At 46.5% G+C, this 15,172-nt stretch overlaps 1 protein-coding gene across 2 annotated transcripts in view; it reads right to left on the bottom strand.

The window, feature by feature from the left end:
• Window positions 1-15,172, bottom strand: part of LOC115933269 (tubulin polyglutamylase TTLL11-like) — a 118,335-nt gene that overhangs the window by 41,883 nt on the left and 61,280 nt on the right. The window contains exons 3-4 of one of the 2 annotated variants that reach the window (XM_055384031.2): window positions 14,935-15,068; window positions 13,452-14,463 (exon numbers count right to left, since the gene is read on the bottom strand). In XM_055384031.2, coding sequence (XP_055240006.1) covers window positions 14,410-14,463; window positions 14,935-15,068 — 188 coding nt within the window. In that variant the 3' untranslated portion in view covers window positions 13,452-14,409. Of the gene's footprint in view, window positions 1-13,451; window positions 14,464-14,934; window positions 15,069-15,172 lie in introns of those variants that run through there. The other variant, XR_008678746.2, reaches the window with a different exon arrangement.

The following is a 15,172-nucleotide window of genomic DNA, read 5'->3' on the forward strand; positions in this document are numbered from 1 at the left end:
ACAATCTGTTACTTTGTGGCAAAATTGGTATAAATTTAATCCTTGCATTTCTCTTCCTGCCTCAAACATGGGCCAGTAGACCTTCTTCCCGAAGTCATCCATGCCTGGAAATGAGCTTGCTCACATCCTGCAGAGCAAAAGTCACCTTGTGTCCAGCATCAGAATGCACCAGCCTTGCCTTCAGAGCCACTGACGTTTACTTCCTGAGCCCTGCCTGGCTAAGGGCTTGTTTCTGTGGAGCCAGTCTCTTCTCCCTGACTCAGGGAACACTTCTCACCATGGCTTGTTTCAAACTGCACAGTTCTAGGTGTCCAAGAGCTGAGGGACCTTTGAGGCTCAGCTTCTGGGCTCTACAATATAGATAAAAATACCCAGTTCATGAGATTGTCTTGAAGGTAAAATAGGTATGCAGTGTGACAAGGTGTCACAAAAAGGTGAGAGTTGTACGGATTTATTTTGTCTCCAATGTACCCAAGTCATCCTCCAGACTGAAAGCTTGTCATTGACCCACCAACAAACCCTGCCATGTGCCACAACCTCATGATTCTTTCCTCTCACTAGAGGAGTGCGTGGAGTGACTTTTTTTTCCAGCTGGTGATCCTTTTTGTATTAGTCATTCATTAATTCCGCAGAGTTTAATGAGTGGCTGCTTGTGCCCACCTCTTACTATTCCAACTCCCTCTCTCATTAATTCACATGAATGAATTCTCTCATTCGACCAAAATATGCATTCAAGGAACATTCACAAACAGCACCCATTGGCTGTGAAATAATGCCAAGTGGCTCACGTGGACTGAAGCCCATGTGCTCGGTCCATGAATGACCTTCCAACCTGCCAGGCCCAGCCTAGTTTCCGGCCTCTACGTGCAGCCTCCTCAACACAGCAAAGCCCCTTGATCCCTATCTACAGAAAGTGTCAGCCCTTCTACCAGAAGTCCTGTAGTACTTCAACAGCTACAGCCACACACTCAGGGACTTGACGGTAAGGATCCTTATTACCAGCCCAACTCTGACCTGGTGCCCAGAATCTGAGAGTGTGGTTTATGAACCCAAGCCCCACCCTGGGCTTTAATCCTTAGAACTATATTTATGTCCTGGGTCCTGCTTTAGTGAATGCCCTAGTACCCCGAGGCTCTCCTAAGTCCAAAGCGCTGCCTAGGTATTACCAGCCCATCCTGAGAATGAGCCCTCAATCCTAGGCTGAATGGGGCTCTGCTCCATGTGAAGATACTTCTGTGGGGCTCTGCTGCCTGGGCTCCCAAATTCCACCCACTCTGTGTGTCAGAGAAACTTTTGCTTCTTTACTTTGGACCCAGCCTTTCTTGACTCTCTACCTCGTCCACCATTGTCATGTGTATTTAGACGTCCTTCTTGGCCAACCAAATGGAGTTATCCACCAGTATCAACAGCGAGATCAATTAAGGTGCAATCCCACCTGTATGGGAGGGTCTAGGTGCAATCACTCACCTGGTCTCCTATGCAGTTGTGACGAATTCTGGAGATAAGACCTAGCAAATTGGATAAACAGAGTCTACCTTCCTCACCTGGGGTAGCTTCCTGGGGTCGCTGTCCCACTCTCCCATGGTCCCAAGAGCTCTCACATGCCCCAGCTTTGTCTTGACCTTTGGGGCATTCTGTCCTTTCCTTCAGTAAGGAGTTGAGACAGAGAGGCTGTGGACAGGGCCGGCAGGGATCTGGACTGGGCTGTGTTGCCTCTGTCTGGCACTTGCTCCACTGAACATCTTCACAGCCACACACGTGACCTTAGAGGGACCATCAGGGTCAGTGCTTATCCCTGCAGGAAAACCAGGCTTGGAAAATAAATAAAGGACCATGGGCTTGTTTGATGGACCAAGGCAATAAAGGGGCTGATATTTGACAAAACAGTAAGGACACCATGCAGTTAGCATCCAAAACACTGCAAGTTATCCAGAAAGGGAAGAAAGCCTTGGCATAATTAATTAGTACCTAGAATACAATTTCACATGAGAATAAGCAGAAGACACATGAAGTAATAAAGGCACTGCAAAATCCAGATCTTAAGATGAGTCTTGATATTTTTTTGAAAGTCAAGCATTTTCAGCAATGCCTGAAAATCAAGTTGTTTAACAAAGTGAGAAAAAGAGTTTTGGGGTAGAGAACTGTGGGGTGCACACATCCTGAGACGGTAAATATCTGGTGTCAAGCCCCGGGCTTCCAACAAGACAAGACACATGAGGCAGCTTGTTTACATCTCACTGAAGGAGGAGGGCACAGGAGAGAACATCTGAGGGAGAAAAGACGCAGAAGCTGCTGGGAGATCGGTGTACAGCCGACAAGCCCTCGAAGGAGAGACAGGGAGAAGACAGCCAAAGCGCACTTTTCCCATCTCCTCACTCAACCATCAACATGCAATACTTCTGTGACCTCCCGTCACCAAGATTTGTGGGGAGTTTCCCCACCAAGCAATCCTACAGATTCTCCAGCAGATACAACTGAGTTTCTTCCAATTCAATTCAGTTCTGACACTATCTACCTGGACACAGCAGCTGATTCCACAGGTTGGGGGCTCAGTCACACAAGATCACCCTCCACTTCAGATGCCAATCACAAGACGCTGAGGAAGCAGCTAGATGCATCATTTCTGACACGCTAAAAGAATACAATTAGAGGTCTCTTCTGAGAGGACCGAAGAAAATTGCTTATAAAAGAATTTCATACCAAAAGCGCTTCAGATTCCTCCACCCTTGGACTCTACATATGCTCCTGAGAGGCTTTTGCTGCCCAGATAACCTCCCAGGTTAATTTGCACTTTCCCTTGTTCCCTTACTCTGAAAACCAAATCCAAGTTCAAGATTGTTAGAAACCATTATACTGTAGTTTAGATTTTGTATTTATTTTCTTCATGATCTAAGTTTCTGGAACAATTAGCAACTAGAGAAAAATTTCCAATTATTTTTTGAAAATTAGTGATCACTGCAGAGCCTCAGCTGTGTGCTCCTATTCTCTGTTTTCCACACCCAACAATAACTTGGCTTTAGAGACTGTACAGTTAACCACTCCTGTAGTTAACTTCACCTGGTGGCCTCCACACAGGCCGCAGGCTTGTAACCTGTGAGGAAGTCTTACGTGCTGCCTCCCCATCTCCAGCCCAGGGGAGGACGGCAGACTCCAGTGTCCTGGTGCAGAAGTGTGCAGGTTTTCACTGCAGGGCCTCCCTGCACACTACGATGAGGCCACATCCCAGGGGCTGTGCCTGCACAACTCCACAGCTGTGGGCATGTGCAGGAGGGCTGGGACCTCCCAGGGGGTGGCAGGAAGCAGGGAGGACTGGGACCCACTCAGGAGACAGGGCATTGACTGAGAAGAGAGTTCCAAGGAGGCGGCTTTAGATCCTGGGGATCAGGGTGTCTGTAGAAGGAGGGATCTGGGAGCAGAAGTCCTGATAAAATCTCCCAGGGTGGGTCTCTGGCTTCAGAGAATAAAAGCTGCAGCGCTGGGCGGCCTCTTCTCCTCCCACTGTCCTCAACCAGGCCAGCAGCCAGGGTAGGTTTTGTCACCAAGGAGGTGGGCACAGGGAAGTCCTGGCTGTGGGACTGGATCCAGGTTCAGGGCAGCCTTCAAGCTGTCCCTACAGAGCCTGGGAGGGTAAAGAGGAGGGAGAGGAATAGGCCAGCAGTCCTAGACAAGGAGATGCGGTCAGGCCTCAGTGCAGATACTGCACAACCAAGGTACAGAGAGGCTGGGGCTCACAGAGGGACCTGGAATTCAGGTTTCTGACCCTCCCCATGACTCTTCCCTTTATTGCTTAATTCTAGGGAACTCTCACAGGCCATGGCCTGTGGCTTTTGCATGGCAGGCACCTTCTGCGGTAAGGGAAGGTGAGGTACCTGCCCTGCAATATATCCCTCTCTGATCTGTTTTTCCTCATCTTCCCACCTGCACCTTCCAAGCCTCTGAAAGTGTGGGGCAGAGGCCAAAATGGCCATATGGAGGCAGATAAACTAATATGAGTTTTCCACTAATTTGTATGTGACTTTGGACAAATAGTCCAGTTTCTTCATCTAGCAAATGGGACAGTTCCCCTCTCTCCCAACTACCCTAAACAGGAACTCTAGATGCCTCACAAGAAAACAAAGCTAGTTTTTTTTTTTTTTAGACGGAGTCTTGCTCTGTCACCCAGACTGGAGTGCAGTGGCCTGACCTCGGCTCACTGCAAGCTCCACCTCCCGGGTTCATGCCATTCTTCTGTCTCAGCCTCCAGAGTAGCTGGGACTATAGGCACCCGCCACCACGCCCGGCTAATTTTTTTGTATTTTTAGTAGAGACGAGGTTTCACCACGTTAGCCAGGATGGTCTCAATCTCCTGACCTTGTGATCCGCCCATCTCGGCCTCCCAAAGTGCTGGTATTACAGGCGTGAGTCACCACGCCCGGCCACAAAGCTAGTTTTTAAACTGCAGTGTGCCATTTGTATGCACGTCGTTATTATCGCTCTGATTATTAGAAGGACAGCTTGGGGTCAGCCGTGTAGAAGAAACACTAGTCTAAAGATTCACATTCACAGATTTTAGTCAAAGTGCTGTCACTTACCAGCTTTTCTGAGTCTTAGTTCCATAATTTTAAAAATGGGCTTGCCAGGAGTGATATCAGCAAGACAGTGGACTGGAAGCTTCAAACACTTGTTTCCCCATGGAAATATTAGGAAAGCAACTACAGATGGACTACAATAACTTTATAGGAGCTCTGAAAACAAATCCAGCATCTACAGCAACTAAGAAAACATCAAATTAAGAAAAAGTTACATTTAAGCCAGCAGGAAATGCTGTGAAATTGCTACCCATCCTTGGCATCTTGCAGCACAATTCCCAGTTCCCTCCCTCAGGCTGGAAGAAAAAGGACAGCATTTATCTGTAATATTCTACTCTGTATGTGGCTGCCCAAGAGACTTGTTTCTGTTTTGCCTGGCTGGGAGCTCAGGTGGAGAATGGTGCCATGGCTTGGCTCTCAGGCTGCTGGAAGCCTTGAAAAGCAATGGCAGACACCAAGGCATGGGAGAACTGGTGGGGAGGCTGCAGACTGTGGACACCTGGGGCAAAGGAACATGGGCAGAGAAATGCAATAGAACATCTCAGGCCTGAGCCTGAGAGAAGCTGAATGAGGCTCATTAAGACATGTAAAAGCGGCTGTTTATATGGGAGAAATTGGGGGAAGAAAACAAGACCATGCACACACACACACAAACACACACAGACACGCACACACACAGACACACACACACACGCCCAGGGAGGACACATGCCCAGAAAATACCTAAAATGACCATAAGGCTTTATCCCAGGCTGATCCAGACTTAGGACATCTTTCACCAATTAGCAAAAGTATGCCACATCAGTCTGTAAAGACTGAGAGAGGTACCTGTTTCTTCAAATGCCCAGTTTTAAACAAAAGATTACAAGGTACACAAAGGTACAGAAAAACATCAACCATTTGCAAAACAAAATAAGTTTTCAGAAACTGTCTTTGCAGAAACACACACATCAAGCTTCCTAGATAAAAAAAAGTAAAACAACACTTCAATATGCTAAAAGAGTTAAAGAAAAACACAAACGAACAACTAAAGAAAATAAGAAAAGCAATATACAAATATACATTAAAATGATAAGAAAATAACCAAAATTATAAAAAAAGAAGCAAACAGAAATTCTAGAGCTGAAAAATATGGTAACCAAATTGGAAAATATACTAGAGCTGTTCGACAGCAGATTCAGAGTGAGAAGAAAGAACCGATAAACTTGAAGACAGGTCGTTTAAATTACGAGTCTGAGGAACAACAGAAACAATAAATAAAGTAAAAGGAGCTCATGGACTTATAAGGCGCTGACAAGTGAACCAACACATGCATTGTGGAAGTCTCAGAGAGGAGATACTGAGAGAGAAAGACAGAGATTATTTTTATAAAATAATAATGGTTGAAAACTTCCCAAGAAATCCTTGAATCTACAAATTCAGGAAGCTTGATGAGTCCACATAGAATCATCCTAAGAGACCTGTACTGAGTCGTATTATAGTTAAACTGCCTTAAACCAAGTAAAATAGACAGTCTTGAAAGGAGCAAGAGGAAAGTGACTTGCCATGTAAGAGGGATTCCCAAGTAGACTATTGGGGAATTTCTCAGTAGAAACTTTACAGGCCAGAAGACAGTCAGAGGACATACTTAGAATGCTGAGAAAACAAACAAGGAAACACTCAACTCTCAACTAAGGATTGTATATCTGAACAAACAGCCCTTCAAAAATGATGGCACAATAAAGACATTCCCAGAAACACAAATGGTGGAAGGTGCATCGCCACAAGACCTGCCCAAAAAAGAATGTTAAAGGGACTCCTTCAAATCTAAATAAAAGGACCCCAAAGAGTAACTGGAAGCCATGGCATATAAAAATAACGGTTTCTGGTAAATCGAATCCATGAGTAAATATACACACATATACATATACCATATTTTGGTTTGTAATTCCACATTTATTTTGTGATAAATCAATCACAAAACGTCAAATAACGTATGAGTTTACATATGTGAGGTGCCTAGAGTAGTCCTGCTTATAGAGGCCAAAAGTAGAATGGTAGTTGCCAGGGTCTGGATTAGGGGAATAGTTAGTGTTTAATGAGTGCAGGGTTTCAGTTAATGGAAAAGTTTTGGGATGGAAGATGGTGATGTTTGGAAAAGAGTGTGGATGTACTTAATGCCACTGAACTGTGCACTTAAAAATGGTTAAAATAATAAATGTTAGTTATGCACATGTTACATATGCATACTATACACAAAGTATATACATGCAATGTATACAATAAATAATTTTATAATAATTTTCCAATACATGCAATATATACTTTTTGAGATGGGGCCTTGCTATATGGGTCAAGCTGATCTCAAACTCCTGGGCTCAAGTCATTCTCCCACCTCAATATCCTGAGTAGCTGGGGTTAGGCATACACACAATTTTTTAATGGGCGTACTTCAGAGAACATGTTCCTATGGTTTACTGCCAGGGAGAAAGACAATAAATAAGTAAATAATGAAAACGTTGAGCCAATTTCAGGTAGTAATATGTGCTGTGAAAAAATCTAAATATTTGCCAGGCACCATGGCATGTGTCCGTGGGCTCAGGGGGCTGAGGCAGGAGGATTACTCGAGCACAGGAGTTCGAGGCTATAGTGAGCTATGCTTACGCCTGTAAGTAGTCACTGCACTCTAGCCTGTGCAACATAGCAAGACCCCATCTCAGAAAAAAAAGCAGAAAAGAAGGGAAAAAAGAGAAAGATAATATAAATCTAAATAGAGTATAAAGAGAGAGAGACTGAGGTGGGAAGAAACATGAGGTTCTGACTGTAATGTCTTTGGAGGCCTTTCTGAGTGGGTAATTCTCCAGCCTGAGTGATGGGAGATGGGTGGCTATGTGTGCAGCCCTGCGGGGAGGACTCTAGGCAGAGAAACATCCCTGAGATGTTGAAAGAAGGCAAGGATGAGTGTGCTGGGACACAGTGAGGTGTGGAAGTGAGCTGGATAACTCGGGAGACTGGCTATCATGTAGAACCATGTTCAGTGTGCACTGGAATCATGCAGTCTGATGCACATTTCAGAAAATTACTCTGCCTTCTGAGGGAATAATAAATTTTTATTTCAGAGGGAAGAAAGAAAGGCTAGATAAGAGGTTGTTGCATTGTCCAGGCAAGAAATGATGGCATGCTGAATGGCACTGGTCACAATGGAGACAGGGAAGATGACTGGATTAGGAAAAGACTTAGAAGGTAGAATTCAGGAGAATCTCTTATGGGCCAGACCAGTGTTTCCAGGGAAAGAGAAGAACCATGAATTACTCCTAGGGCATTAGCCTCAGGAATGAGCACATGATGATGCCATTTACAAAAACAAGGAAGATGGGCAAAACAGTTTTTGGATGTGTGAATTCAACAATTTTTGTGGATCTTCTCAACTTGAGATGCTTGCAGAGGAGGCAGAGGCAGATAGATAAATGAACATAGAGTCCAGGAGTGAAGTCAGGGCTGAAGCTACAGATGTGGTCATTATTTTGCAAAAGGAACACTTCCTAGAGAGAAGGGGCAGAGAAGGGGAACCTGGTAAGAGACTGAGGTGGAGTGTGTGGGATCCTGGAATCCTGGAGAGGAAGGCATTTCAAGCAGGAAAGAGATGATCCATGCTGAAGGTGTGAAATAATGCTGACTCCTGCAAGGTAGTATTCAAATGTCAACCACAAGGGACTCCTTGAAATGGGAACTGAGTGGATGGCACAGCCAGGAAGGAGTTCCAGAAAGCAAGAAGCTACACAGAACTCCAGGAGAGGATGCTCAGCTGTAAGTTCAGGTATCATCAGGGGTGGAAGCCCAGGACAGTGTCTATAATCCAGTGGCTGAACCATAAGCCTGCCCTTCTCTTCTTACAAAATGCTGAGGCTCTTCCCCCTTCCTGCCAGGATTCAGAGACCTGGGGAGACAATTCTGGGGAGAGGGAGCTGCCTCTGTCCCCAGGGCTTTGAGAATGGGATGTCTTAGCTGAGCCTGGGCCTGCTGAGTGAGCCTCCCTGGGCCGCCAAGGCCTGGAAGTCCCTGGGAGACAGCTTCTTCTTCCTCCAGGATGGCCATTTCTCCATAATAGCCCAGAAGAGAAAACTCTGGACCTGTGTGTGATGCACCTCCAGGCTCAGGTTTCTCAGTGGCTTTGACTTCCAAGGCAAGCTCACACTGCCTTTCTCCTCAATCCCAGGTAAAGCAATTATTGTCCAATGGTGGGGAGGAGCTATCTCTTTTCAAACAAGTTAAAGTGGAGCAAGGGGAACAGAAAAGGTGATTTTGGCACTGGTAGGATCTAGAATATGAATTGATCAATACAGTGAGAGAACAGAGAGCAAGAGTGGAAGAGGAGTGAGTGATGTTTGCACATGTCAGCTTTCTCTACATACCCAGCAGGGGCCATATGTCCTGGCAGGTGCAGCCTTGGAGCCATCTTGTAAATGGTGTTGAGGGCATAAGGGTCCTTGCTTCAGTAATCAGAGCAGGCCATGGGCTGGGAGAGACCCCTCCCCTCCACTACACTGACGAGACCTTTACACTCCTGTGGCAAGAGTCACCCATTGTCTTCATCTGCTCTGGATGCTATAAAAAAATACCATAAGCTGGGAGGTTTATAAACAACAGAAATTTATTGCACACAGTTATGGAGGCGTCAAATCTATGACCAAGTCACCAGCAAATTCGGTGTCTGGGGAGGATTCACTCCCTAGTTCATCGATGGTGCCTTCTTACTGTGTCTTCACGTACTAGAAAGGATGAAGGGTCTCTCTTGGGCCTCTCTGAAGAGGTCACTCATCCCATCCATGAAATTTCCACCTCCATGACCTAGTCAATTCCAAAAAGCCACAACTCTTAAACTCATCACTTTGGAGGGCATTAGGTTTCAACATCAGTTTGGGGGAAACAGGACCATGGTACCCATCTTTCATAGCTACAGAAAACCTAGACTGAACTCCCCTACCACCTCAACCTCCACTGTTTCAGATCTCTGCCCTGAAGATGTGGAGAATCCATAACTATGAGGGGGGAGTTCTGAGGGGAAAAGGAAAAGGGGGAGGAAGTTGATGCTGTTGATCACTTCACTGTGGCATGTACTTTAAAAAAGTATTCAGCTTTAATCCCTCAAACTGTATTTTTTTACAGAGGAGGGTATCAAGGCTTAGAGATTCAAAGTAACCTGCAAGATCACCCAGTTATTAGGAGAAGGCAGCGCTGGAGTGCACACTCCTGTCTTCACAGCTAAGCCAGTGCTCTGGGTGCCACCCCAATGTCCAGGTTGCAGGAGGTTCAGAGCAGCAGAGGGGTGAGGTTTAAGTGATTTCCTCCCAGACCTCATCCCTGAGTCGGCCTTCTGGGCCTTGATGCTGTCACTTTAGATGCTTTCATTCCCCCAGGCACTAGGATTCAAAGACTTTTCCCCAGGAGACTTCATGCAGGAAAAATAGCCACTTCCTCTAGGCGTTTGAACAGGCAGGGCTGAGGCAGTGGTCAGGAGACAGGAGGGAGAGGTCACCATGGACAAAGGAATCTGCTGGACATCAAGCCTCCAGTTGCTCTTGTGAAGGCTGCCTGCGGCCTCCTAGGGCTTCTCCTTCACCCCTGGGGTTCATTCCACGTTGCTCTTCGCTAAGCTTAGAAACACGCCGTTCATGGTGTTTTCTCATCTGATCATGAAGAACAGACTACATAGAGTGTTTTGAATCTGTGTACCCTCTTCACACTTTTCTTAGAGGAAGGAATTTGAGTCCCTGAGCACCGGGTCCCCCCACTGCCTTGCTGGGCAGCAAGACAGGACAAGCCTTCCACTAAGCCTGTTTCCTCCTGTCATATCAATGAGGACATGACAACAGTCGCTCACGTAGTTACTCTGAGCCTTTGCTATGTCTCCTTTCCACATCAGCGCCTGACCCCCAAGAGAAAAGAGGAGTTTAGAGTTTCACTAATCTGCACAAAGAGACACCAGCTAAGGAGTGGAGGAGCTGGAACCAGCTCCAGGTCTGTCCGGTGCCGCCATGTGTGCTTTCTCAGGCCTCCTATTATCCCTGGGGACAGATGCTAACCCAGCCTCAAAGGGGTGTCCTGAGGGTCGATGGGGCAATGCGTGTGAATGATACAGAGGTGGCTCAGATATTGATATGGTTTGGCTCTGTGTCCCCCCTCAAATCTCACCTTGAATTGTAATAATCCCAACATATCAAGGGCGGGACCAGGTGGAGATAATTGGATCATGGGTGCAGTTTCCCCCACGCTGTTCTCATGATAGTGGGTGAGTTCTCATGAGATCCGATGGTTTTATAAACGTCTGGCATTTCCCCTGCTGGCACTTCTCTCTCCTGCCACGATGAGAACAAGGACATATTTGCTTCCCCTTCCACCATGGTTGTAAGTTTTCTGAGGCCTCCCCAGTCATGGGGAACTGTGAGTCAATTAAACCTCTTTCCTTAATAAATTACCCAGTCTTGGGCAGTTTTTTATAGTGGTGTGAGAATGGACTACTACAGATATGATCCCTGCTTTCAGGAAGATTTACAGTCTAGAAAGGGTGGCAGTTGCTGAGGAGAGTAAAAGTCACCTGGTGACCACTGAACAGAGAATGGAGTAAAAAACTCCTAATTTGCAGAATTTGGAAGGGAGCAAAGACCCCCTGGTGACCATCAAACAGGCCATCCGGAGGCAAAACTCCTTCCCTGGGAATAATAATTAAACTTCTCTAGTATCTAAAGTCGGCATCTGGTTCCAGGCCTCGTTCAACTTTTATAAGTAACTAAAATGTCCATACATCTCTGAAATGCCATGTGGAAACTCATTTTGCAATGCTTGCTTACATTAAGGCACCAAAACGTCTACAAATGTAATCATTATTATAACCTACGTGGCTAATGTGTCCCAAATTACCCTCAAGCTCCCCTCTTAAGCTCCATAAATGCTCCTAAGGAAAATTCACTGCGGCATGCTCAATCCTCTCTCAATAAGGCACCCCACTGCACCCTTTTGCAGTGTGATTCCTTTCTAATAAACTTTCCTTTTTCAAACCTATACTATTGTTGGTAAATTATTTTTACCAACCCATGAGTTGACCACTTCCCAATGCCAGGGCTCTGACTCTTCGCCTGGCAGATGTAAGTTAAACAGTCAAGCAATAAAACGAGGGGCAGACTGTGAATAGAAGAAAGGTGGCCGGGCCCAGTCGCTCACGCCTGTAATCACAGCCCTTTGGGAGGCTGAGGCAGGTGAATCACCTGAGGTCAGGAGTTCAAGATCAGCCTGGCCAATATGGCGAAACCCTGTCTTTACTAAAAATACAAAAATTACCTGGATGTGGTGGTGCGTGCCTGTAACCTCAGCTACTTGGGAAGCTGAGGCAGGAGAATTGCTTGAACCCAGGAAGTGGAGGTTGCAGTGAGCCAAGATGGTGCCGCTACACTCCAGCCTCGGCAACAGAGCAACACTTTGTCTTAAATAAATAAATGAGTGAATGAAAGGTGACCAGTGCCTGGGACTCTGATTGCCAGGGCCACCAAGAACAGAGGGTGACCTCAGGCAGAACCGTGGGTGGTCCTACTGCTTCAACTCCTGCTGAGGGCAGCAGTCCAGAGTCCTGGCAGCTCAGGAGGCTGGAGTGCAGAATTCCAGATCTGGACTTCATCCACCTCCCTCCAGAGCCTCTCTCAGCCCCACAGGCACCCCCAGGGGGACTCTGGGCTCATTTTTTCCTATCACTGATGAGGCTAACTCTCACTGTCCATCAGCTTCCAGATGCAGAGTAGCTCTAGGCCAAAGCAGGAGGTGGGTTGCCACTGTGGAATGCATGTCGGCTTTGCAGCCTGAAGATTGGGGTGAAAATCCAGCCTCAATGCTGGTTACAGCACAGCTGGGTCTTCAACCAAGCTCTGGTCACCCAAGTGGGTGTGTTCCCTGATGCTCCCAAGTGGCTCTGAGTGTACTCTGGGGGCCCCACACCCTCATGTGGGACTTGGTTCACAGGTTATGCCTCAGTGGACATAGGTGCAGGGCCCTTGTGGGTTTCACCTGCTTCGGTGCAGGCCCTTGGGATAATGGGAGCCACCAAGCTGGGAGTTCCTGTGGTCACAGTGTGCGTGGGCTTGACCCCATGTTCGTGTCTCTCACTGTGTCTGTGCCATGCTGCCAGGGTTCATGTGTGGTCAGGCGTGTAGTTTAATCTTGCATGTCTCTTGATTCTGTGCTGCGGCCTCTCTGTGTGTTTTTTCCTTGCGGTAGTTAGGATTTTGGAGCAATGAAGGAGCCGGAAGTTGAAAAGTCAGTGGAAGGTAAACATACCTGACCACAAACCCTTTTGCCTGAGACCGTGGGGGTGGAGGGTAAACATACCCGACCCCAAACCCTTTCGCCTGAGACGGTGGGGAGTGGAGGGTAAACATACCTGACCCCAAACCCTTTCGCCTGAGACGGGGGGAGTGGAGGGTAAACATACCTGACCCCAAACCCTTTCGCCTGAGACGGTGGGGAGTGGAGGGAAGTATCCTACATAGGTGTATCATTTTTCATCTTTTATACAGTATTTTCTCCTTTCTATGTTTAGATACAAAAAAGACTTACCAATATTAAGTCCAGTACCATGCTATACAGGTTTGTATCCTAGGAGCGATAGGCTATACCATATAGCCTGGATGTGTGGGAGCCTATACCATCTAGGTTTGTGTAAGCACACTCTATGGTGTTGGCACAATGATGAAATCACCCAATGACACTTTTCTCAGAATGTGTGCCCGTCAAGTGACTCATGACTGTAGTTGGATGCAAAGCTGGGAAGGAAAGGTATTCCACATAGCAACAACAGCATGAGCAGAGCCACAGAAGAGAGACATTGGGGGGGGGGTAATTATGAGGAACAGCTGAGAGTTATCTTTTAAAATTAACTTTATTGAAGCATAGCTTGCATACAATTAAATGCACCCATTTTAAGTTAATAGTTCGGTGAATTTTAAGCAATGTATATAAACCCATGTGACCACCATCTCAGAGAAAACTTCCTTTAAAAATTATCACTTCAAGCTGTTTTTGTGTTTAGTAAATGATAATTTTATTACAAGTTTTATAATTCAATATTAAAACCAAAACAATACAGAGGCAATAAAATAGACTATAGAAAGCATATGCCTTGGAAATAGCTCTAGGTTTTAAACCTTACTTCTCAAGCAAGTTGCTAAATTTTTCAAAGCCTCAGTTTCCTCATCCATAATATGGGGATAATAATAAAACCAGCCTCACAAGATTGCTGTGAAGATTAAAAGAAATAATGTGGGCTGGGCGTGGTGGCTTATGCCTATAATCCCAGCACTTTGGGAGGCTGAGGCGGGCAGATCGCATGAGGTCAGGAGTTCGAGACCAGCCTGGCCAACACGGTGAAACACCATCTCTACCAAAAATACAAAAAATACAAAAAAAAAAAAAGAAAGCTGGTGTGGTGGCACCCGCCTGTAGTCCCAGCTACTCAGAAGGCAGAGGCAGGAGAATGGCTTGAACCCACGAGGCAGAAGCTGCAGTAAGCCAAGATCGCACCACTGCACTCTGGCCTAGGCAACAGAGCAACACTCCATCTCAAAAACACAAAAATAAAAATAAATAAAAAATGTTAAACCTCTAGCACAAAGCCTGGAACATAGCAGGAACAGTAAATGGTGTTAGCCTTATCACAATTAGACAGGCATTGGTTGTATAGTTACCCCAGAGTTATGGGACAGACTGTGAAACTTGTACACAAAGGCTTTGAAGGGATCCTAAATGAAACTGTTAAAAGGCTAACAAAAATGGCAATTCTGAGTTCCACTTCACAATCAGTGGTGAGGGCTCCAGTGTATTACATGCTCAAACCTGGTGCTTCGAGATGGAATGGGTCACTTGACAATTGATTCTGGAACAAGTTTAAAGCAAAACACTTAAAAGGTTCCCCATGAGTTTGTCAGACCTGCTCCCTGTCCTTTAAACAGAGCCTGACCTCCCACATCTCAGGCCACAGGAAGCCGGCGAGGCCACGGCTCCAGGATTCCCCCAGCGGCCCCATCCTACCTGGGGGCCCAACCACCTGCTCCGGCTCCAGCTCCCCGGCTCCCCAGCGTCCTGACTCCATGATCCAGCTCTGATATCCGCCTTAGGGCTGTCTCCTTGTGTCAAGACCCGTTTCTTCAGTTTACCTACCTGTCACCCTACTCGTTCAACTCTGCAAGCTGTTTTGATAGCCGCCAACACCTACTGTGTACTGCTAAGATGCTCCCTTAGTCGCAGCTCCCTGGGACCCCCTGTCCCAGCTCCCAGCACACAGGACCCAGGACACAGTTGCAACCATAATATAATTCAGGGGTCATGGGGACGGAGTGCCATCTACCTGAGCAACAAAGAGCTGGAACTCATCAGGCAGAATCCATGAGCGAGGGTAGAAGTTGTACTCCTCAGGAAAGAGATTCTGCATGGTTCTCACTGCTCTGCTCAGAGTAATTTTACGCACCATCTCCGTCATGCCTGGGGAGGAGAGACGCTGTGAGGTTTTAACAACAGTGGGCTACTAGCTATAAAACAGCCATTATTTGGGACTTTTAAAACCACCCACCCGACATATTCTCTTT

Source organism: Gorilla gorilla, chromosome 3 (genome assembly GCF_029281585.2).
Source record: "Gorilla gorilla gorilla isolate KB3781 chromosome 3, NHGRI_mGorGor1-v2.1_pri, whole genome shotgun sequence".
NCBI classification, from domain to species: domain Eukaryota; kingdom Metazoa; phylum Chordata; class Mammalia; order Primates; family Hominidae; genus Gorilla; species Gorilla gorilla.